The sequence below is a fragment of the Schistocerca cancellata genome, chromosome 3 (assembly GCF_023864275.1).
Source record: "Schistocerca cancellata isolate TAMUIC-IGC-003103 chromosome 3, iqSchCanc2.1, whole genome shotgun sequence".
Taxonomy (NCBI): domain Eukaryota; kingdom Metazoa; phylum Arthropoda; class Insecta; order Orthoptera; family Acrididae; genus Schistocerca; species Schistocerca cancellata.
The window spans coordinates 949,547,699-949,570,989 of NC_064628.1; the positions used below are offsets into that span (position 1 = coordinate 949,547,699).

The window sequence follows — 23,291 nt, forward strand, 5'->3', positions numbered from 1 at the left end:
TATATAGACAGAACACGGAATTTTATTTTAGTATATTTCAGATGAGTTGTATTATGAAGTTTACTGTGTATTTATATATTTGATGATGTTGATTACTGATGATATGATGCATGTGGTTTACGTATATAATAGTTATGTGAAGTTACTGATGAGATGATAACAATGATGATGATGATGAATGATATTGAGATAGTGGTTGGGGCTTAGGGACCCTGTTTTAGTTGAAGTCGATTTTTATTTCACATGATGATATTTCTGGTTTATAAGTATAATAAAAGATGAGCTTGGATCAGTCATAGCAGGTTGACAATAGTAACTGTTCTGCAGCTATTTGCTACTACACTGAAGTTTCTTTTGTATGATAAGTAGTTGTCAATTTCTTGAGATTTTTAAGCAACCTGGGATATGCTTGGTAATTTTTTTTTCTATGAGAGCAACACAACAGGCTACAGCCATGCTACACCTTACAGCAGTGTACATTTCTGGTCTAATTACTACTACATACTATGATTTCTTCTAGCTTAATAATAACCTACTGCATTATCTTGACTATGTCTGCCCCCGGTAGCTGAGTGGTCAGCGTGATAGAATGTCAATCCTAAGGGCCTGGGTTTGATTCCCGGCTGGGTCGGAGATTTTCTCCACTCAGGGTCTGGGTGTTGTGTTGTCCTAATCATCATCATTTCATCCGCATCGACGCGCAAGTTGCCAAAGTGGCGTCAAATCGAAAGACTTGCACCCGGCGAATGGCCTACCCGATGGGAGGCCCCAGTCACACATTATTTACATTTATCTTGACTATTCGTTCTTGTGGAAGCCATGATTTTCTCATATGTACTGAATGAATTAGGAAACACATACACAGCTTGACAGACAACATACTCACACCACTGATACTAATACACCTAACCTGTTTCTTATTTTCAAGAACATTGTAAGCGGGTCATACCTTTTACTGTTCCCCTTTATAATATCAGGAATGTTTCAAAGTAAAATTCATAAAATTTGAAATAAACTTTATTGTTTCTGCTTTTACACTCTGTACATAACTGTTACAATAATGCGCCATTGGTCACTGTGTGGCACATTACATTTATGACCTCCTCTTATTTATTTAACCATACATTCCTAATACTAAGTGATAAATTACTGCGCTAATGAAAATCTGACACAACATATTAGTTCTAGCACTAGATGTGATACATTCTTAGTATTATAATCATACCAGAATAAATATTGTATTAATTGTAGTATTGTCATGACACATGAACTCAATTTTATTGATGAATGTATGGAAATAATAATCATTGATAACCATTGACAATGCGACTCTAACTGCGTGGATATACTGTTTGAAGCAGACTCTATAATTTAAAAAATTAAACTTTCAGAAGAATAACACAAAAGCATTCTTTTTACCAGCAGATGAATGAGAATGTTAAAGAAATTAAGTATTTAAGCTTCCTAAATAGTTTGTCAAAGTTACAAAGAAATTAATTTTAATGAAATAGTGATGAATTATTAGTTGTTTAGCACCTTTATTATTGTTGCTGAAGGATGTAGAGCAGTTCCATGTGTTTCTTTCTTTTCACAATAAGCAAACAATGCAATCTCACAATAATGTACACTCACTTTTATTTACTTCATGCTACTTCATTGCAGAGTGTCATAATTCATTTTAATTTTGTATCAGCACACAATGAATAAAAAATAATACACTAATTTCTAACAAAATCCTATCCACTCACTTTATTTAATGGCTATTTACTCTTGTTATATTAAATTACTAAATAGAAATCAAACTCTATAAGTTATAAACTGTAATAAAAATGTACTAAAAGGCACTGTTAGGTTTCATTTGAACTCACATACTATTCTTCCTTCAAGCTACACTTCAAATACATTGTGATGTAAGGGACCAGCATATATATGGATTCTTTTATTAATTATTTATTTGTTTTTTATGTGGAAATATGATAATGTTTGTGATCAAAATTTAGTCAAAATGATGGTCTTTTCTTTCTAAATAATAGGTGTCATATACAGTATATCAAAAATGTTTAGTGCTTACAGTTCTTAAAGTAAGAAAGGCAAGTATATATTATCAGAACTCCTTATTTTGGCATATATGTCTTCAGCACCAGTTAGAATGTGGCTTTGAGGTCAGGTGACCTCAGGTAACGTATTGAGGACCAGCCTTCAATCTTCACAAAGGGATATGGTCCACTTCTCAATTTAATGCTATTTTCAGTATTTTAGTATATGAATGACATTTCATTCAACAATAGCTATCTACTAAACAAAGATAAACCTTATGGTCATCTATTGTGGACTTGTCAGCTACTTATATCATGCTGTAAATATATTTTGAACATGTATTCTTGCAGTATAAATTTTCTGTACAATTACATCCATCTATTTTTTCACTCATTTTATTAACAAAAGTTCTTGTATTAATTTCTTCATGAAATTGAGGCAGCACTTTTCATCATTTGCAAAATATATGGAAGAATTTTTTTGTTGACCTTTTGACAGAGATTTTTTATTCAAATAGTGTATCACCACTTTGTAAACTGTCAACAATATTCAAGGACTGACAAAATAGGCTTTAAGGCTGAAAAAGAATCTAAACTGAATATCTGAAAGACAGATGAACTCTTAGTGGTGATGAAAAGCACAACCAGAGTCTACTATGACATATAAATATTTTATTCTTAGATGAAACTTATTTACAATATTATATTGCACTTCATACCCCATTAACTTAAAGAACATGGAGATTCTCACAATTTTTGAACTTGGAATCTTCTTTTCCAAACAGCCACGTAAACATCTGGCGGGCTTTCATACTTGCACGGACAACGCCACGGCTCTTATACCAGTGAGTTGAGCTTTCACGCTCAGAAATGACTGTGTGCAGGATTTTCAATCGAATTTGGTTGAGAATGCCGACTAGTAGTTCATCCACATTGTGGCTGATTCCCACAGAAATTTCTATGAACTTTGCCCTGTAGGTGCATGCAAGACATTTTCCATCTGCAACAAAAACAAGACACCTATAAAGGTTACAGAAAAACAGAAGAAAGTTTAATTTTTTGATTTATAATTCACTGATAATATCTGACACAACAATATTACTTTATCATAGCATTTATGTTGACAACAGCTGTAAAATGATGATATACTTTTTTAAAAAAATTCTCCAACCAGAGAATTCGCAGAGTTTGCAACTAGAAATAATTGTGTATAGCAAGCTGTGTAACTTAGTTAAAAATTAAGTGTTTTCTCAGTGTATTTAATGGGAAGGGTATGTCACAGCCAGTAGTTTTTACTAGTATTTTAAAATTTTGCAAAAACAGACATAATGTCTTATGGGATAACAGCAATCAGTGATTTTATAAAGTTACTTAAAATCCGTCTTGATTGCAATTTTTTTTTAATTCATATGACCAGTTTCGGTTCATTCAGAACCATCTTCAGATCTACGTCACATGTGGCGTAGCATGTGAAAGTTGCTGGATTTGGACGTGTTACTCCTCTAACTGAAATATCAGATCTGAAGATGGTTCTGAATGAACCGAAACCGGTCATATGAATAAAAAAAAAAATTGCAATCAAGACGGATTTTAAGTAACTTTATTTTAAAATTTAATAACTCAAAAACTTTAATGGATAGTGGAATGAAACTTAAACCAAGCAGTTAGTAGCCTACATTTTGACCTCCATGTAAAAAAATTAAAAACTTTGGAATACATAGTAGAGTGAATACTGATTTTTATCTTACATACTTATTTAGGTGCAATTTTTATTTTAGCTACAATGTACTTCCATATTACTCAAAATAAAAGAAGAAAACAATTTTTTTTCTTTTATCTATCAACTTGATACAGTAAAACAGGAATATTTACTGATTTGTTATTTTGTGTCTCTTTTAAAAAATGTTGTTTTAGAACTGAATTTTTTTCTTCTAATAAATTAATTAAATATGACTGCTCCAACATAAAATATTAATACATTGTTGCAAAAAGGCAAGCATTATATTATTATTCATGCAAAATTTTGTTTTTGTAGCTTTAATAATGGATAACATAATGATACCTAAGTACATAAAACTGCTCATTATGGGAAACTGAAACTAATTTTCATCATATTTTCTTCCCAATAATAACATGGTAAAACATTATAGCTCTGTAATCTTGTTGATTGTGGTTGTCATTTTCATATTATATAGTTTTGTTTCTTTTCTTTGTTTTCTGGTCTCCTTTCTTATGTTTCAGCAAGTTTTTATCTTCAGTGACATGTTACCTGTCCACTCACAGCAGCCCACTTTTTATGCTGTCCCCAGTTTTTAATCTGCTTGTCACTGCCATCATTAAAACATATTATGGTGGCCATCACAGCAATCTGAAAAGCTGACATGCCAACAAAAACAGTTTTTGGCAAGCATTCCCAAATGCAACAACTGAAGCATTCATTTGTATACTGTGCTTGCCATGCAAACATTTTTCCAGGTGTCTAGAATCTCCATATATTGGTTTTAGTTCCATCATAACTGTTTCTTGCATGAGATGTGCATTTGTATGGGTTTGTGCATTTGCTTCACACCTATTTTACTTGCACCATGGACCTTTTACCCAGAGACTGTACCATGGATGCTCATTAGTGGATATTCTGTGAAACAGAGTTACCCAATTTACTTTTCTCATCTCACTGACATTTTGGCTGTTTCTCCTATTTTCCATTTATGATTTGATAAATCTGCTTTGTCTGCCAATTGCTTTGCCATCGGAGTTTGTTTCCTGTCATGTCCTTGCAGAGTTTCCTAAGTCTTGCCCCCATTCTCTTCTGCACATGACCTATACATTCCATTTTTACTTCAGTTTTTCCATATGGTTTGGCTGCCATAACACTATTGAACCTTTCACATCACCATCACCAATTTAGTGGGTTTATCGCAGGCTGGGTATAGCAGCTGACCTGCTTCAAAAAAATTGAGAATGCACCCTTGCTTTCCACACCTTCAAAGTTTCTGTCACGTTTGTAATCATTTATGTTATTGGCACAGCCTTGGCAGTGTTTGGTCAGACATTCATTGTCCAGTGCCTTGCCTGTGTATACAGAAGTAACTGTGACAGCCCCACTCAGTGATGTATTGGCCCTCTTCTTCCATGAACCATCCAATGCAGCAACAATGTCAGTGGACCTGTAGTTTCTTTTGCTGTCCTCTGCATAGATTCTTCTGTTACGGCATTATGAAAATGTATATACCACCTGTGAAATTCGAAAGGTGGTGATGGGAGATCCATCAAAGTACAGAATATCTGGGCTGGTTTCTTCCCTACATAATACACCTCATGTCATAAGCAAGGTGGTGACATTGTACACTTTGTTCCATTACACACTTGACATTCTACAACAATTTTGGTGGATAGGCATCTTTTCTTACTTATTATGTCCTCACTAAACATAAGGGATTTTTCACTATTACAGTATTTATATTTAACACCAGACAAGAAGATAGGTTAAGGAAAGGCAAACCTACACTTATAACAGTTGTAGACATAAAGAAAGCATTTGGCAATGTTGACAGGAACACACTTTTTGAAATTCTGAAGGTAGCAGGTGTAAAATACAAGCAGCAAAAGACTATTTACAAATTGTACAGAAACCAGACACGTTATAAAAGTCCAGGGGGATGAAAGAAAGCAGTGGTTGACAAGTGAGTGAGACAAGACTGTAGCCTGTCCCCAGTATTATTCAATCTGTACATTGAACAAGCAGTAAAAGAAACCAAAGAAAAATTTGGAGTAGGAATTAATATTCAGGGAGCAGAAACAAAGACTTTTAAGGTTTGGGGAGCAAAATAACTAATGATGGCAGAAGGAGAGAGGATATAAAATGTAGACTAGTAATGCTGAAGATCAGATGGGTAGATCATGTAACTAATGATGAGATACCTAATAAAACTGGGGAGAGAAGAAATTTGTGGCTACAAGAAGGGATCGGTTGATAAGACACATTCTGAAACATCAAGAGATCACCAGTTTAGTAATGGAGAGAGTAGTGGGGCACAGCTAGCATTAGAACAATTTGTTAGTACAGGTTGCCTACGTCAGGGGAAAGCATACATTCAGGTGCAGACCTACTGTTTTCTTTTGATTGACAGGTCCTTGACGCATTGTTCTGCTAAGCTAATTATGACGCCCTGGGGATAATCCATCCTACTCAGAAACCTCCCCCATCCCTCCCCTCCCCCCTCCCCATCCTCCTCACAACCCCTCTGGAAACCTTTAACCCTCCACCTCCTACTCACTGATACAAGTACACTTTTGGGGCCTGAGTTATTTGAATAGCCCACTCCCACTCTATCAGCTTGATTTACCAGTTAATTAAATTGATCAATTAATTAACCCCTCAGACTGTGGTAAATCCCCCAGCCCACCCCTCCCCTCACCCACTTCCCCCCCTTCATACCCACTGGGTATTGGCTCTGTGGTGAAGAGGAAGCGTCTCAGACAGGAAATTCAATTATACAGCAAAATGTATGTTATTTATTTGTAATTCAATTTCCAGGGGTAAGATCTCTCTTGCTCAGCATTCTCTCTTGTTTGAAAATATGCAGGTCTTGTAAAATACATGTAAATGAATTAATTAAATCGATCACTTTTTTTAATTTCAATCACGCACAGAATACCATCATGAAACACTCATCACACATAATTAGACCGTTAAAAATCTTTAGATTGCAAAGCATGCACTGTCCACCGCCTGCCAGTGCAACAGCCTGCAGGAACGAACTGTGTGGTGGCCAAGAGACCATACTATGCCCATTTGGGGCTTCGTGACTGCTGTACTCGCCCATCCATCAGCCCCGTGTGGCACAAAGACCGGATGTCACGCTAATCTCCCAAAAACGCGTCAGGTGGCGGCATTCCTTTGGTACTTGATACCTGAGAAATTCCTGTCAAAATACATACACTCACTCTGTCTCTCTCTTTCTTCTCAAACAGTCACGTCCTGCAGTATGCCACTGCAAGTTCTGCACACACCATTGATCGCAGTTGGATCGACTGCAAACAAATCAGCACTTACCTGGGAAACCTGCAGCTGTGGATGACAGAAATATTCCCTCATTGCCGGCCGGAGTGGCTGAGCGGTTCTAGGCGCTACAGTCTGGAACCGCGCGACCGCTCCGGTTGCAGGTTCGAATCCTTCCTCGGGCATGGATGTGTGTGATGTCCTTAGGTTAGTTAGGTTTAAGTAGTTCTAAGTTCTAGGGGACTGATGACCTCAGAAGTTGAGTCCCATAGTGCTCAGAGCCATTTGAACCATTTTTTTTAGTCCCTGATTATCTCAGAGTGTTTGGCTAATGGGACAGTTTGACAGTGATTTCTATTGGTAGTTAATACTATTGGAATATATGGCAGTATTTGATCCTGAAACCACCTCGCTTCCAAACCCTACTGGATTTTTTGTTTCCCTTGCCTCCTATCGGTGGATATTGGCACACTTTGGTCTTTTGGTAGTAAGTCCATCACCTTGGAGGTAACTCAAAACTTCAAACTAGGCTGAGTTGCATGCTATGTCTTTAACCAGTTTGTGGGAGTGGACAGACAGATGCAAGCTTGCAATACAACTATCGGAAACAATCAACTGATCAATTGGGAAATTGACATTGTGATTGGGTTTTTAAAGCACTGTAGAATTCCTGAACTTCTCTCCACTACATTCGGAAGGACTAAGGGCCTAGGGCCGAGTTAACAGCAAATACCACTACAAGACAGAGTCCACTGCGATGACACACTTAAACCAGTACCCAGTTGTCCTGGCTAGATGTCAGAGATCGCTGAAACACTCGCACATCCCACACACTCATGTCCCGATGTCCACAAGCGCTGCCAATTCCCTCATATTCCATTGGTGTCAACGCTGTGAGGTCTGTGAAAATGACTGCCACAGCCGCAGCCACAGTTGTGGATGCACGTGTATGCCAGAGTGCACCACCCCAGTCATGGTGGGACTCCGGAGATGTTATCAATACGTCCAACGTAAAAACCTGTCATTTCGAATCTTCTCTCACGCAACACACGTCAGCTTCTACCCCAACTCAACTGCAAGCAAGAGCAGACAGGTCGGCTCATTCCTTTTGCTTAACCGCCCATCACAGGCTGAGCCTCCAGTTGCTGACTCCTCATGACCACTCCTGCAGCCAGCCATGGCGCACTGCAAAACAAACAGCTGCACCTTGGGTGTGTACAGGAATATACAGTTCCACCCTGACAAAGAACCCTGCCCCGTTTAACAAATCCAGTTCATCCAATCCAAGACAGCAGTGATGTCGACCACACACCTCGAATTTGTCATGCAAAGTGTAGATTTCACCTTGTTATACAAGTTATTTTCGAAGACAGAAGGAATGAGAGCATACACGCTTTTCACATTGCTAAAGCATCGTTACTTGTGAGAATCCTACGTTCCCTCCAAGTATTTTCTTATCAGGTAGAAGAAATCTGTTCTGATCAGCTTAATATGTTTTATGTCATAGAACACAGGACTAGAATATTAAACTCATTTCCTGCTCACGAGGGAGTGCTAAGAACATGCAGCACCTCTGCCCCTCCTGCCACCTCACTTTCAAACTCACTTAAAGTAAACAAAGTCTTTCGAGATAACAGCACAGAGAAGATGTAAATAAATATCAGGTTTATACTAGTTATCACTTCATAATTTAGGAATACATATGATTTTATTATGATTCTCATCTCTTCCTGTGCAGGTGGGAGATTGAAATTTCGTTAAAATATGCCGCCGCTGTGGAAAAAAGCCTGATTACTTTCCAACTCAAGAATCATATCCGAGATACCTTAACCACTCACCAGGCGATACCTCACTGATATCACATTGGTAGGCTATAGGACAAGGAATTCCGCCTTATGCAAGACACGTTTTTCAGTTTCATTCCACCCAGACATGTTTCAGCACTTTTTGTGCTGTCTTCAATGAGTTATTTTCTTTCTTACTGTAAAATTGTTGTTAGATGTTAATATTTAGAGGAACTTTTGGTACAAAATATTTACAATTGTGAATGAACAATTGTTGTAAAATATTATACGTCATTTGTTTATAGTTCGCTGTTGAGATATGTATTAACGACCTGATGCACAGTATGGTGATTGTAACATTATGTCTAAAGTTCTAGTTATTGCTTGATTGGCAAAAGAGAGGATGTATGCATTACTTTAGGTACCTTGCATGAAGCTATTGAGTATTTGTGTTGGTAGATAGTCTGCTACCCAACTACAACTTGTCATCTACAAACAGCAAAACGTATTTTTATTTATCTGCCATACTCACGCTCATCACAGAGCAAAACTACTTCACATTCAACAAAAATGTTTACTCTCAACAAGATGGACTACCCATACAATCCCCAATCAGTGATCTACTAGCTGACATTTTCCTCAGTCAGGTAGAAAAACAAATCTTTGACAAAATAGTAATAACAAAACAGTACAAAATAATATTTTGGTTGAGATATATAGATGATATAATTTGCTTAATAGATGAACCTCAGCCTCGCAAGAAAGAACTTCATGTCAACATAAACTCCGTCCACCCACAGATACAGTTCACCACTGAAACGCAAACAATTGAGTACTTAATTTACGAGATCTCACTATACACAAGAGAAACATCAAACATGAATTCACAATCTACAGGAAATCCACAATCACCAGCACCATTATTCATAACCAATCCAATCACCCCATAACTCACAAAGAGACCAGCTTCAGATATTTACTACAAAGACTGAACAAACCACCCACAAACAAACATGATTCCACAGAAGAACTGAACACAATAAAATAAATTGCACGGGAGAATGGATATGATGCAAAGAGAGTAGATAAAATAAACTACCAAATACAAAAACAAGCAATACATAACCATGAAACTCACACACAGACACAACCCAACACAAAACAAATAAGCAGACAGTAAACAACAAATGGCACATAATGACTTACAACAACAAAGTCACGCACAGGGTGGGTAATATACTAAAGAAACAAGGACTCGACATAGTATACAGAACCAAAAACACAATACAAAGACTTGGAAGAAATGCCGCCAACACTGACAAATACAGCTAGTCTGGTATACACCAACTTACTTGCAACTGCTGTCAATCTGTATATGTGGGTCAAATATGCAGGAATTCAGAACCAGGCATATAGAACATCTCAGAGCACTGAAAGGCAATAGTTCACACTCAAAATTTGCATATCACCTGTGGTGTCACCGCCAGACACCACACTTGCTAGGTGGTAGCCTTTAAATCGGCCGCGGTCCGCTAGTATACGTCGGACCCGCGTGTCGCCACTGTCAGTGATTGCAGACCGAGCGCCGCCACACGGCAGGTCTAGTGAGACGTCCTAGCACTCGCCCCAGTTGTACAGCCGACTTGCTAGCGAAGCTACACTGACAAATACGCTCTCATTTGCCGAGACGATAGTTAGCATAGCCTTCAGCTACGTCATTTGCTCCCCCTGCGGGTTCGGGGGTTAGTATAGGCCCGCGGTATTCCTGCCTGTCGTAAGAGGCGACTAAAAGGAGTCTCAAACGTTTCAGCCTTAATGTGATGGTCCCCATTAGGGTTTGACCTCCATTTTTCCAAATTCCACAGAAGTACGAGCCTTTTGGGGAAGGACACCTTACGTGGTGCACCATCAGTCCTCTGTGCCCTAAGGCCTTGGCACTCTTGATCGTCTTGGCGTCGTAACTGCACCCTCCATCCGTCATTTTGGGCATACACACCTGATGGATTGTGTACGTAACGCCCTTAGTGCTTCACCATCTGCACACACGATCACTATGGACTACCCATGGCACCCAAAATCCACCACGGTAGCCAGCCCGTTGTGGTGGGGTCGTCATGTACCCTCTATGTTGTAGCCTGCTGACAACACAGGGATCGTACTGCTGATGCCTGAGCTGACACCTCCCCACGTAAGCCAAGGAGTCGATGCTCGTCTCTCTGGGGCATCAGGACTCCCGGCAATGGCCATCCTGCCAGGTGGCCTTTGCTGTGGCTGGGTGGCGCCCGTGGGGAGAGCCCCTGGTCGGAGTGGGTGGCATCGGGGCGGATGCCCCGCAATGAAGCGGGTGAAGTCTCAATCCGGTGGTCGCACGACCGCCAACGTCTCTAAGCGCGGTAAGACAGAATTTAATGCTGTGATATATAACCCCAAATCGTTCCCTTCCCTAGCCACGCCATGGGAGGAACGTAGGGCTGCGGACAGACAGGAGCCATATTCACCACGATACCTTGTGTGCAGCAGAACTGATGGGGATTCGTTTTTGGGGACTAAGCCTCTCTTCTTTGTTCACCATCTTGAAGATAAGTTTGGGGAAGTGGCATCTGTTTTCAAAATGAGGAGCGGGGCTATTTTGATACAAGCAGTTTCATCTGCACAGTCACGAGCGTTACTCGCCTGTGAGAAGCTCGGTGACATCCCCATTCATGTCACTCCCCATAAGTCCTTAAATTTGGTCCAGGGGATTATTTTTCATAAAGATCTTCTGCTACAGTCTGATGACGAGCTACGGGAGAACCTGGCACGACGAGGTGTGCACTTTGTCCGTCGTGTCTTTAGGGGGCCCAAGGATAATAGGGTCGCTACCGGTGCCTTCATCCTGGCCTTTGAGAGCGACTGCTTGCCTGAGAAGGTCAAGGTCATGATCTGCCGGTGCGATGTCAAGCCCTATGTCCCGCCCCCTATGCGATGCTTCCAGTGCTGGAAGTTCGGACATATGTCCTCCAGATGCACTGCCAGCCCCACATGTCGTGATTGTGGACGACCTTCACATCCTAATGCTCCATGTGCTCCGCCTCCCACCTGCGTTAACTGTGGGGAGCATCATTCTCCCTGCTCGCCAGACTGTGCAGTCTACCAAAGAGAGCGGAAGATACAAGAAATTAAGACCCTGGACCGTTTAACTTACCAAGAGGCAAGGAAGAAGCTAGAACGGCTCAACCCCACATCTATGTTGAGGAGTTATGCTGCTGCAACTCTGCCGCCACCAGTTCCTGCAAAGTCTCCCTTCTCAGTTGGCCCACAGAACAGTAAAGTTACGCCTGCCCCACCGCTGGTAGGGGCCACACTCTCTTCCACTGCTCCCAAAACACCCGGTTTGGGAGCAGTGGACCCCGAACAACTGGGGACATCCATCCCCACCTCTCAGCCAGAGAGGCACCAGCCTCCTCCGGCTGCTCAGCCGGAGAGGCAAGAGCCTCTTCCGGCTCCTCAGCTGGCGAAGCAACAGCCTCCTCTGGCTGCTCAGCCGGAGAGGCAACAGCCTCCTCAGGCCTCACTCATCTGGAAGGGGTCCCTTGGGGGAGTCCCTTCCAAGGATTTTACCAGTGTCTCGCTAGACGCTAGCCAGTGGCTGAGGAAGCCACCAGCTGCTGGTCGAAGGGCTTCCCGCTCTTCCTCTGTTCCTGCCAATGCATCAGGAAAGCCCTCCCAGCATGCGAACCCTCCTCCCAAAGACAAGAGAGAGAAGAGGAAGCTCTCTAAGAAGCCTAAGGACCCAGTGGTTCCCGCGCCAACGCTTCCTGTCAGCTCAGCCTCTGAGGATGAGGTCGAGCTCTTTGCGTCCCCTGATGACCTGGATCTCGCCGTCTCAGAAACGATGGCAGTTGCGACGTCAGTCACTCAGTCGGTGGCAGCATGTGACTCTGTGAAGTAATTTGCTTTTCAGTACCTTAATGCCCTTACAGGACATGCTTTGTACAATCCTCCAGTGGAATTGTGGCGGTTATTTTAGCCATCTCCCTTAGCTACGACAGCTTCTAAGCATGACACCGGCTTTCTGCATTGCCCTCCAGGAAACCTGGTTCCCGGCAATGCGGACCCCTGTCCTTCGTGGATACAGGGGTTATTACTGCAACCGTAGCACTTACAATTGTGTGTCAGGTGGAACCTGCGTGTATGTCCTTACCTCTGTATATAGTGCTCCTGTGCCCCTTCAAACATCATTGGAAGCTGTGGCTGTATGCGTAAGGACTACCCAGGACATAATCGTCTGCACTGTCTATCTCCCTCCAGGTGGTACAGTCTCCTTGACCGAATTGGCTGCACTTGTCGCCCAACTCCTCACGCCTTTTCTTCTCCTGGGGGATTTTAACGCCCACAATCCCCTGTGGGGTGGAACGAAGGTTACTGGCCGAGGCAGAGAGGTCGAGAATCTCATCTCCCAACTCGACCTCTGCCTCTTAAACACTGGCGCCGCCACACATTTCAGTGTGGCGCATGGCACGTTCTCGACCATAGATCTGTCGTTGTGCAGCCCAGGGCTTGTACCATTGGTCCACTGGAGAGTCCATGACGACTTGTGTGGTAGTGACCATTTTCCCATCTTCCTTTCACTACCCCAGCGTCGATCCCATCAACGACTGCCTAGATGGGCATTTAGCAAGGCAAAATGGGAAACGTTCTCCTCTGCTGCCACTGTTGAATCTCTCCCCCACGGTACCATCGATGTGGCGGTCTAGACACTGACTGCAGCGATTGCTTCCGCTGCGGAACGTACCATTCCTTGTTCATTAGGGTGCCCCCGGCGAAAGTCAGTGCCTTGGTGGTCTCCGGAGGTCGCTGAAGCCATTAAAGAACGTCGGCGGGCTCTTCAGCGACATAAGCGGCACCCGTCTTTGGAGAACCTCATTTTTTTCAAGCGTCTCCGTGCTCAGGCACGGCGGCTCATCAAAAGGCGGAAACAGGAGTGCTGGGAGAGGTACGTTTCCACCATTGGTTCCCGTACTTCACCCTCCCAGGTGTGGATGAAGATTCGGCGCATCTTTGGATTGCAGCACTCTACAGGTGTCGCAGGGCTTATCATCAACGGGGCGGTATCCACCGATGCCGATGCAATCGCCGAGCATTTCGCTCAGCACTATGTTCGGGCCTCTGCGTCGGGGAATTACCCGCCCGCGTTTCGCGCGCTAAAACGCCAGGAGGAATGCAAACGGCTTTCTTTTGCTTCTCGCCACCCTGAGGCGTATAACACCCCATTTAGTTTGTGGGAACTCCAAAGCGCCCTGGCACAGTGCCCCGATACAGCCTCTGGGCCAGATGGCATCCACAATCAGATGCTCAAACACCTGTCCCCGGAATGTCAGCGGTGTGTTCTTGCCATCTTCAACCGCATATGGGGTGATGGTGTCTTTCCGTCGCAGTGGCGGGAGGGTACCCTCATTCCGGTGCTGAAGCCTGGTAAGGACCCGCTTAATGTGGATAGCTATCGGCCCATCAGCTTGACAAATACTCTGTGCAAGCTATTGGAACGCATGGTGAGTCGACGGCTGTGTTGGCTGCTCGAGTCTCGGGGTCTTCTGGCTCCGTGCCAGAGCGGCTACCGTCAGGGCCGTTCCACCGCCGATACTTTGGTCTTTCTTGAGTCTGCAATCCGCACTGCTTTTTCCAGGCGCCAACACCTCGTCTCCGTCTTTTTCGATCTCTCCAGAGCATATGACACGACGTGGCGGCACCATATTCTCGCCACGTTGCATAGGTGGGGTCTCCGGGGCTCTCTCCCCACTTTTATTCAGAATTTTTTATCTGTACGGACATTCCGCGTTTTAATTGGCACATCCCATAGTTCACTTCATATCCAGGAGAACGGCGTTTCACAGGGTTCTGTATTGAGCGTGCCCCTTTTGCTTGTGGCCATTAATGGCCTTGCAGCAGCAGTCGGGTCGTCTGTCTCACCCACGTTATATGCTGACGATTTCTGCATCTTTTTCAGCTCCTCCACCATTGGTGTTGCAGAACGTCGGTTGCAGGGAGCCATACGCAAGGCGCAGGCGTGGGCCCTAGCCCATGGGTTTCAGTTTTCTCATGCGAAGACTTGTGTTATGCACTTTTGTCGGCGTCGAACTGTCCATCCCCACCCTGAGCTCTATCTTCAGGATGCTATGCTCAGGGTTGTTGACACTTACCGTTTTCTGGGATTGCTGTTCGATGCCCGGCTTACTTGGCTTCCACATATTCGTCAGCTCAAGCGTCAGTGCTGGCAGCATCTGAATGCCCTCCGCTGCCTCAGCAACACAACTTGGGGTGCAGATCGTAACACGCTGCTGCAGCTCTACAAAGCCCTTGTGCTGTCCCGACTGGATTATGGGAGTGTGGCGTATGGCTCGGCGTCGCCCTCAGCGTTGCAACTGCTGGACCCCGTTCACCACTGTGGGGTTCGACAGGCAACAGGAGGATTCCGCACCAGTCCTGTTAATAGCCTACTTGCTGAGTCTGGGGTTCCTCCGCTCCACAATCGGCGTTTACAACTCTTAGCCGACTATGCTGCCCATGTTCGTTGTTCGCCTCGTCACCCTAACTACCGTCTCCTTTTCGCCAATGCGGCAGTCCATACACCACACCGGTGGCCTCGATCGGGCCATACCATTGGGATCCGTGTTCGGTCACTCCTTAGTAACCTCGAGTGTTTGCCTCTTCCATCTGCTTTTCAGGTCCACCAACATACACCACCTTGGTGTGTTCGTCGGCCGCAGCTTCGGCTGGACCTCTCACAATGGCAAAAGGATTCAGTTCCTCCTGCAGTCTTGCGCCGCCAATTTCTTGCTCTCCTTGACGCATCCCGCGACTCGGAGGCTATCTACACAGATGGCTCGATGGTTGATGGCCGTATGGGGTACGCTTATGCTCATGCGGACTATGTAGACCAGCGCTCCTTGCCGGACGGCTGCAGTGTTTACACCGCAGAGCTAACAGCCATTTTTCGTGCCCTTGAGCGCATTCGTACCAGCACTGGAGAGTATTTTGTCATTTTCAGTGACTCTCTCAGTAGTCTGCAGGCTCTTGACCAGTGCTACTCACGCCATCCCATTGTCGTTGCCATCCAGGAGTCCGTTCATGCTCTTGAACAGCGTGGACGTTCAGTGGTGGATAGCGGGAAACGAACACGCCGACAAGTTAGCTAAAGAAGCCACCCGCAAACTGCCGTTGGAGATTGGCCTCCCGGCCACTGATCTTCGATCGGTGTTACGCCGTCGGGTCTTTGGGATGTGGGCAGACGAATGGCGCACTCTGTCTGTACCCAACAAGCTGCGGCGTGTAAAGGAGACCACGACCGTGTGGGGTTCCTCCATGCTGGCCTCTCGCAGGGATTCTGTTATTCTCTGTAGGCTCCGCATTGGTCACTCTTATCTGACGCATTGTCATCTGCTGCGTCGAGAGGACCCCCCCTCATTGTCGCTGTGGTGAAACCGTGACGGTGGCCCATCTGTTGTTGGAATGTCCTCTTTTAACCGCTCTCAGGCGTGCATTTAATCTCCAGGGTGATTTATCATCTCTTTTAGGTGACAATGTCTCTCTGGCAGATCGGGTTTTAAGTTTTATTCGCGCAAGCGGCTTTTATAGGCCCATTTAATTTTATTACATCACCCTCTTTTGTGCTGTATCTTTTACTTTGTTTTGTGTTGTAATTCGACTCCACCCTAATCTTTTAGGCTGGAGGTTTTAACGTGTTGCAGAGTGGCTGGCTCATCCTATTATTTTCGTGATCAGCCAGCCACAGTCCTCTGCTGTGCAGTTTTAATTCCTTCTGCCTTTGTTCTCTATGTAGTTTTTGTTGCTGTGCTCCGTTTTCCGTGTTGTCTTACCATTGACCATGGGGCTTTTCTTCCCCCGGAATTTTTATTTTAGTGCTTCGCCTGACTGGTGGATGGTTTCACTGTGCTCTGTGTTTTTATGAAGCAAGGGACCGATGACCTTTGCAGTTTGGTCCCTTTAATCTTTAAACCAACCAACCAACCAACGTCATTTGCTACGACCTAGCAAGGCGCCATGACCAGTTTATATTGAGATTATATAATGTATCAACAAGAGCGATGTTCACCAATTGTGGATTAAAGTTAAGTATTCTACCAGTTACTCTTCTTTGGCTAGTCTTATTTCTCTGACCTGTTCCAGACCTCACGCCAGCCTGCGTGAGCTTAAACGCGTGCTATTCGGTTACAAGTCATAGTGGATTGGCTGTCGGGTCAGTCCACTACATCACCTGATAGCACACAATCACCACCCAACAAACATTGAAACTGACACACGGGTCCTTATAACTAGTAGCAGCTTACAACAGAGTTAACTGTAGAAGAAAACAACCACATCAAAAATCAATAGACCAAGGGAAGAAAGCAATGAATGAACAGACATCACTGTGCAATAAAACCCTCTTTGCCACAATTGAAGAACTATACAAATAACAGCATTACAAAACTACTCACGAAAAAAAAGAAGAAAAAGCACCCATATTCTCTCTTTCCAGTCCTGAAAACACACACACAAATCATAGGTCACAGAAATCAGCGTACTCACCTTGTCGACAATATATGAGAAAACACAACAATATCAAAGCCGTAGTTATACACAAAAAACTTGATGTATATTCATTTCCGTTTGTAAATGTGAATAAAGAGAGAAATAAAAATTACGTTTTGCTGTTTGCAGATGACAAGTTGTATATTGGGTAGCAGACTAGCTACGAAAATAAATACCCAGTAGCTTCATTGTAAGATATGTAAACTTATGCATATATCCACTCTATTGCCAACTGAACTATAACTAGAACTTTAGACGTAATGTTATAAAAAACATACTGTGCATCATGTCGTTAATACATATCTCAACTGTGAATTGTAAACAAATTCTGTATAATATTTTACAACAATTATTCATTCACAATTGTAAATATTTCGTACCAAAAGTTACTCTAAATGTTAATATTGAACAACAATTTTACAGTAATAAAATAAAATAACCCACTGAAGATAGCACATAAACTGCTGAAACATGTCTGGATGAAACAAAACTGAAAAAGGTGTCTTGTGTTAAGGTGGAATTCCTCGTCCTACTTTCTTAGCAAGCACGGACATAAGAAGAACTGCAACACATAAGATGATTATTGACAGGCTAATTAATTAAATTGGTCATGAGAGTCACTTTGCATTGCGAGTAATTTCTTTTAAGCAGTTGGATTACACTCACCAGGTAGCTCAATTACGAATCACTGGAGGGATGTTGTCTTTGAGGAACACTATTGAAAACCGACATTTGAAGCAGACCGCAAAAGGATTCTGCTGCTGGCAAAATATTTTTCACATAATGACTGTGCTATTAAAAACATGATGACTATGTCACTGTCAAGCTGCAAAAAATAAGGTATTGGTTCAAGAGGCACACATTAGAGTCACTGATAGTGTTACGCTTTCTGGTGGAAATGCAGTATGCAGTTTGGAATCAAATCTATCCATTCGATCACGTACTTGTGTTGGATCCTATGGAGAGGTCTTGCCATGATTTCAACCATTCGTAAATCGTATTCGTGTCATTCTCATATCTCGAATCGAGTTACCTTTTTCGAAACTATCTGCTAAGGATCCCATATAAAAACTCCAGTGTGGTTATTTAGACAGTCCCTCTGGAATTTCCAACTGTTTCTCAATCTCTACCCCTGTTTCCCTGCAGTTTTGCCCAAGTGTCTAATCCAATTTAAGTCAGAATTGAACACAAGTCAGAGAGCGCTACATTATTTTCGGCTGTTTAAGCGTTGTGAGCATGTTGTCAGAGCGTTTCACATGCATTATCTTTTGACAATTTACGAGTAGTTTGCAGGTCTGTATGCTGTGCAATCCATTATTTCGACAGTTTAGAGTTAGCGAGTTTGTTTGCAGAGCCTTCTACATGCATTATTTCGATAGTTAAGAATTAGTGAGCGTGTCTGCAGAGCGTTATTTTGACAATTTACGAGTTGTTTTCACGTCTGCACATCATTGTACTGCATTATTTCGGTGATTTACGAGTAGTTTGCAGGTCTGTAGGCTATGTAGTGTGACGTCAGAGCACGTCAGAGTGAGTGTTTTGTATCAGTGTAATAAATAAACTATGTGAAATCCATCCCTAAATAAATTGTTCCAAAACAACAGGCTGAGTCCTTTTCCTGCCATTTTTCCCCCCAGACTTCCATCTTGGATTACATCATGAAAGATTCAACAGCCCCCTACAGTGGCGGTACTATGTACTAGGTCAGTTGGACTCCGGATCTCTTGGTAAACACACTGATGGTGCTACTGCCTCAAATTGTTTAAGTAAACACTGCATGCAAAATAAAGCCTTATGTTCATCCTATCTCGCAGCCCAGCACAGGCTGAGTCCTTTCTCCACCAGTTCTAAGGAAGAGGTGGCGGTCGGATGACTTAGGTTAGTGGAGGTAGCCCAAATGATCTTTTTTCCCGCCGTTTTCATTGCTTAGTGGAGGGGGGAGGAGGAGGGGGATAATGGAGGGGAGGGTGTTAGGTTAGTGAAGATAGTCCAATTGACCTATCTTCCCACCAAAATTTGAACTTTGCACCATGACGTCATTGTGACGTAGTCATATCTATAGCCACTATCTTGGATCGGCCATCTTGAATAAATCCTGCAACAATGGAGAGTGTGGCCCCATGCGGTTCGTCCCACTACTGATGCTCACATCGAACACTTGTAAGAAAAACTATTTGAGTTGCTCTTTCATTTGATGTGTCGTTTATAATTGTAAGCTGAATGTAATAAATGCTACTAGGACATAAATCCGTGATATTTGTTTCGAAACACACGTTATACAGGAGGAAGCAATATATTGGTTGACTCTTCTAAATGCGTATGTTCTTGAAATTTTAACAGTAAACGCTTTCGAGCTTACTAAACGAACCTGTAAGAAAATGTGCAGCTCTTCTTTGAATCCTCTCTATTTCCTCTATCAATTCTATCTGGCACAGATCCCATACTGACGAGAAATATTCAATCTTGATCGAGTGAGTGTTCTGTAATGTACTTCCCTTGTTGATGGAAAACGTTTCCTGAGGATTTTTCCAATGAATCTGTGTCTGATATCATGCAAGCGAGTAATTGTATGTGGTCGGTCCACTTAAGATCGCTCTCTATGCATACTCGTAGGTACTTTATGGAAGTAACTGCTTCCAGTGACTGTTCTGCAATCGTGTAATCATACACTAAACGGTCTTTCTGTCTATGTATTTGCAGCACGTTACATTTGTTTATGTTGAGTCAAATGCCACTCCTTGCACCAAGTGTCGATCCTCTCCTGGTTTTCCTGCATTTCACGACAATTTTCTGGCCTTGCGACTTCACTGTATATAACAGCATTATCCGCGAGAAGTCACATGGAACTTCCGACGTATCTCCTAAGTCATTTATATAAGGAATGTTCAAATGAAAAGGTATGAAACGTCGTAACAGCCAAACCGGTTGAAGTTTGCACTTGCCTCTTTGAGAATAATGTAGCGAGACACATGTTGTTGTTGTTGTGGTCTTCAGTCCTGAGACTAGTTTGATGCAGCTCTCCATGCTACTCTATCCTGTGCAAGCTTCTTCATCTCCCAGTATCTACTGCAACCTACATCCTTCTGAATCTGCTTAGTGTATTCATCTCTTGGTCTCTCCCTATGATTTTTACCCTCCACGCTGTCCTCCAATACTAAACTGGTGATCCCTTGATGCCTCAGAACATGTCCTACCAACCGATCCCTTCTTCTGGTCAAGTTGTGCCACAAACTTCTATTCTCCCCAATCCTATTCAATACTTCCTCATTATATTTTGACTAAAGTTCAGTCTTGATCACTCATGTATGTTTTAATGATATAGGTAACCGGTTTCGGTTCTTTCTACAGAACCATCATCAGACCTGTGGATAAATTTTAAGAAATACTAGATACCAATCTTTAAATAAAATGAAAGTGTCTAATGATGTCAAAATTTAACAAGATAAGATAAAATTAATTATACCCATGGCTCCCTTAGGATGGTAGGCGGAGTTCTCCTCGCTGCTACGCACTCAACTGATGGTTTGAGTGCTGAGCACGAGCTTACATATGCAGAGGCTCCGCCTACTTCCTGTCACACTACTTCACAACTGCCAATCAGCGTTCATAATATGACGCCATCGTCAAAGTATAAAAGTAGGAAATACACTAATAACATAAAATTGATTCATTTAAATGTCTGATTAAAAGATAGTTAGTATGTCTACAGCTTATTTATATTTTGGATAAAAACAGTGAACTACGATGTGTAATAGTTGTGCCCTCTATGGGCAACCTTAGTACTATTACAGTGCCGGTTAGAACAAAGATGTGAAAGTCTTTGGCGTTGTGGTATATATCGATTATACAGAGTCGCCTGCATCATAATTGCATCTTTGTTGTAACCGGCACCGGTACTAAGGTTGCCCATAGAGGGCACAACTATTACACATCGTAGTTCACTGTTTTTATCCAAAATGTAAATAAGCTGTAGACATACTAACTATCTTTTAATCAGACATTTAAATGAATCAATTTTATGTTATTAGTGTATTTCCTACTTTTATACTTTGACGATGGCGTCATATTATGAACGCTGATTGGCAGTTGTGAAGTAGTGTGACAGGAAGTAGGCGGAGCCTCTGCATATTTAAGCTCGTGCTCAGCACTCAAACCATCAGTTGAGTGCGTAGCAGCGAGGAGAACTCCGCCTACCATCCTAAGGGAGCCATAGGTATAATTAATTTTATCTTATCTTGTTAAATTTTGACATCATTAGACACTTTCATTTTATTTAAAGATTGGTATCTAGTATTTCTTAAAATTTATCCACAGGTCTGATGATGGTTCTGTAGAAAGAACCAAAACCGGTTACCTATATCATTAAAACATACATGAGTGATCAAGACTGAACTTTAGTCAAAATATAACAATTAATTGATCACTGCTTTCCAAAAATGTTTACCAAAACTTCCTCATTAGTTATGTGGTCGACCCATCTAATCTTCAGCATTCTTCTGTAGCACCACATTTCGAAAGCTTCTATTCTCTTCTTGTCCAAACTATTTATTGTCCATGTTTCACTTCCATACATGGCTACACTCCATACAAATACTTTCAGAAACGACTTCCTGACACTTAAATCAATACTCGAAGTTAACAAATTTCTCTTCTTCAGAAACGCTTTCCTTGCCATTGCCAGTCTACATTTTGTATCCTCTCTACTTCGACCATCATCAGTTATTTTGCTCCCCAAATAGCAAAACTCCTTTACTACTTTAAGTGGCGAGACACATAGGGACGCAAATGAAGTGTCGCCATCCACCCCTGAAAGTTGAAAGCTGTGCCCTCGGCAGGCATGGTGAGGCTCGTTGTCTTTTCCGACGTCCGAGGTCCAGGACTCATCGAATTCCTCAATTAACAACAGCGACATCTACTGCGAGGCTCTCAGACACTCCGCAGCCTATGCAAGTCCGTCAAGAGCAAGCGATCAACGCTGCCCACGGACGGAGTGATTCTGCTCCATCATCAAGTGCGTTCGAGTGTCTCCAAGGTCACACAAACTGTATTGACCAAGTTCAAGTCGGACCAGTTTGAGCATCCACCCTACAGCATGGACATGTTACTCTGTGACTTCCGTGTGTTTACATTTCAGAGGGGAGTGCTACAACCTGGACAACAAACTGGACGCAGTGGAGGACTGGCTTCTGCCACAACCACAGGAATTGCGGGGACAGGGATTCGCTTGGCTCTTGAAACTGTGGTATAGTTTTACTAGGACTCAGGTGATCACTTTCGAATACAGACTTCTACTGAATACTCCTCCCCCCCTCCTTTACCTCCCCCATGAACCACAGACTTTGACATTGGCGGGGAGGCTTGCGTGCCTCAGCGATACAGATAGCCGTAACTTAGGTGCAACCACAATTGAGAGGTATCTGTTGAGAAGCCAGACGAACGTGTGGTTCCTGAAGAGGGGCAGCAGTCATTTCAGTAGTTGCAGGGTCAACAGTCTGGATAAGTCACTGATGTGGCCTTGTTACATAAAACAAAACGACCTCCCTGTGTTGATACTGCGAACGGCTGAAAGCATAGGAAAACTACAGCCGTAATCTATCCTGAGGGCATGCAGCTCTACTGTATGGTTAAATGATGATGGCATCCTCTTGGTCAAAATATTCCTGAGATAAAATAGTTCCCCATTCGGATATCCGGGCGGGGACTGCTCAGGAGGACGTCGTTATCAGGAAAAACAAAATTGGCGTTCTGCAGATCGGAGCGTAGAATGTCATATCACTTAATCGGGCAGGTAGGTCAGAAAATTTAAAATAGGAAATGGATAGCTTAAAGTTATATATAGTTGGAATTAGTGAAGTTCGGTGGCAGGAAGAAGAAAAAAAAAGGACTTCTGGTCAAGTG

The 23,291-nt window shown here is 42.7% G+C and overlaps 1 protein-coding gene across 1 annotated transcript in view; it reads right to left on the minus strand.

Annotated features, from left to right (window-relative positions):
• Window positions 1-999: 999 nt before the first annotated feature.
• Window positions 1,000-23,291, minus strand: part of LOC126176013 (GTP-binding protein GEM-like) — a 540,057-nt gene continuing 517,765 nt past the window's right edge. Inside the window, exon 4 of the mRNA XM_049923131.1 lies at window positions 1,000-3,036. Coding sequence (XP_049779088.1) covers window positions 2,765-3,036 — 272 coding nt within the window. The 3' untranslated portion in view covers window positions 1,000-2,764. The remainder of the gene's footprint in view (window positions 3,037-23,291) is intronic.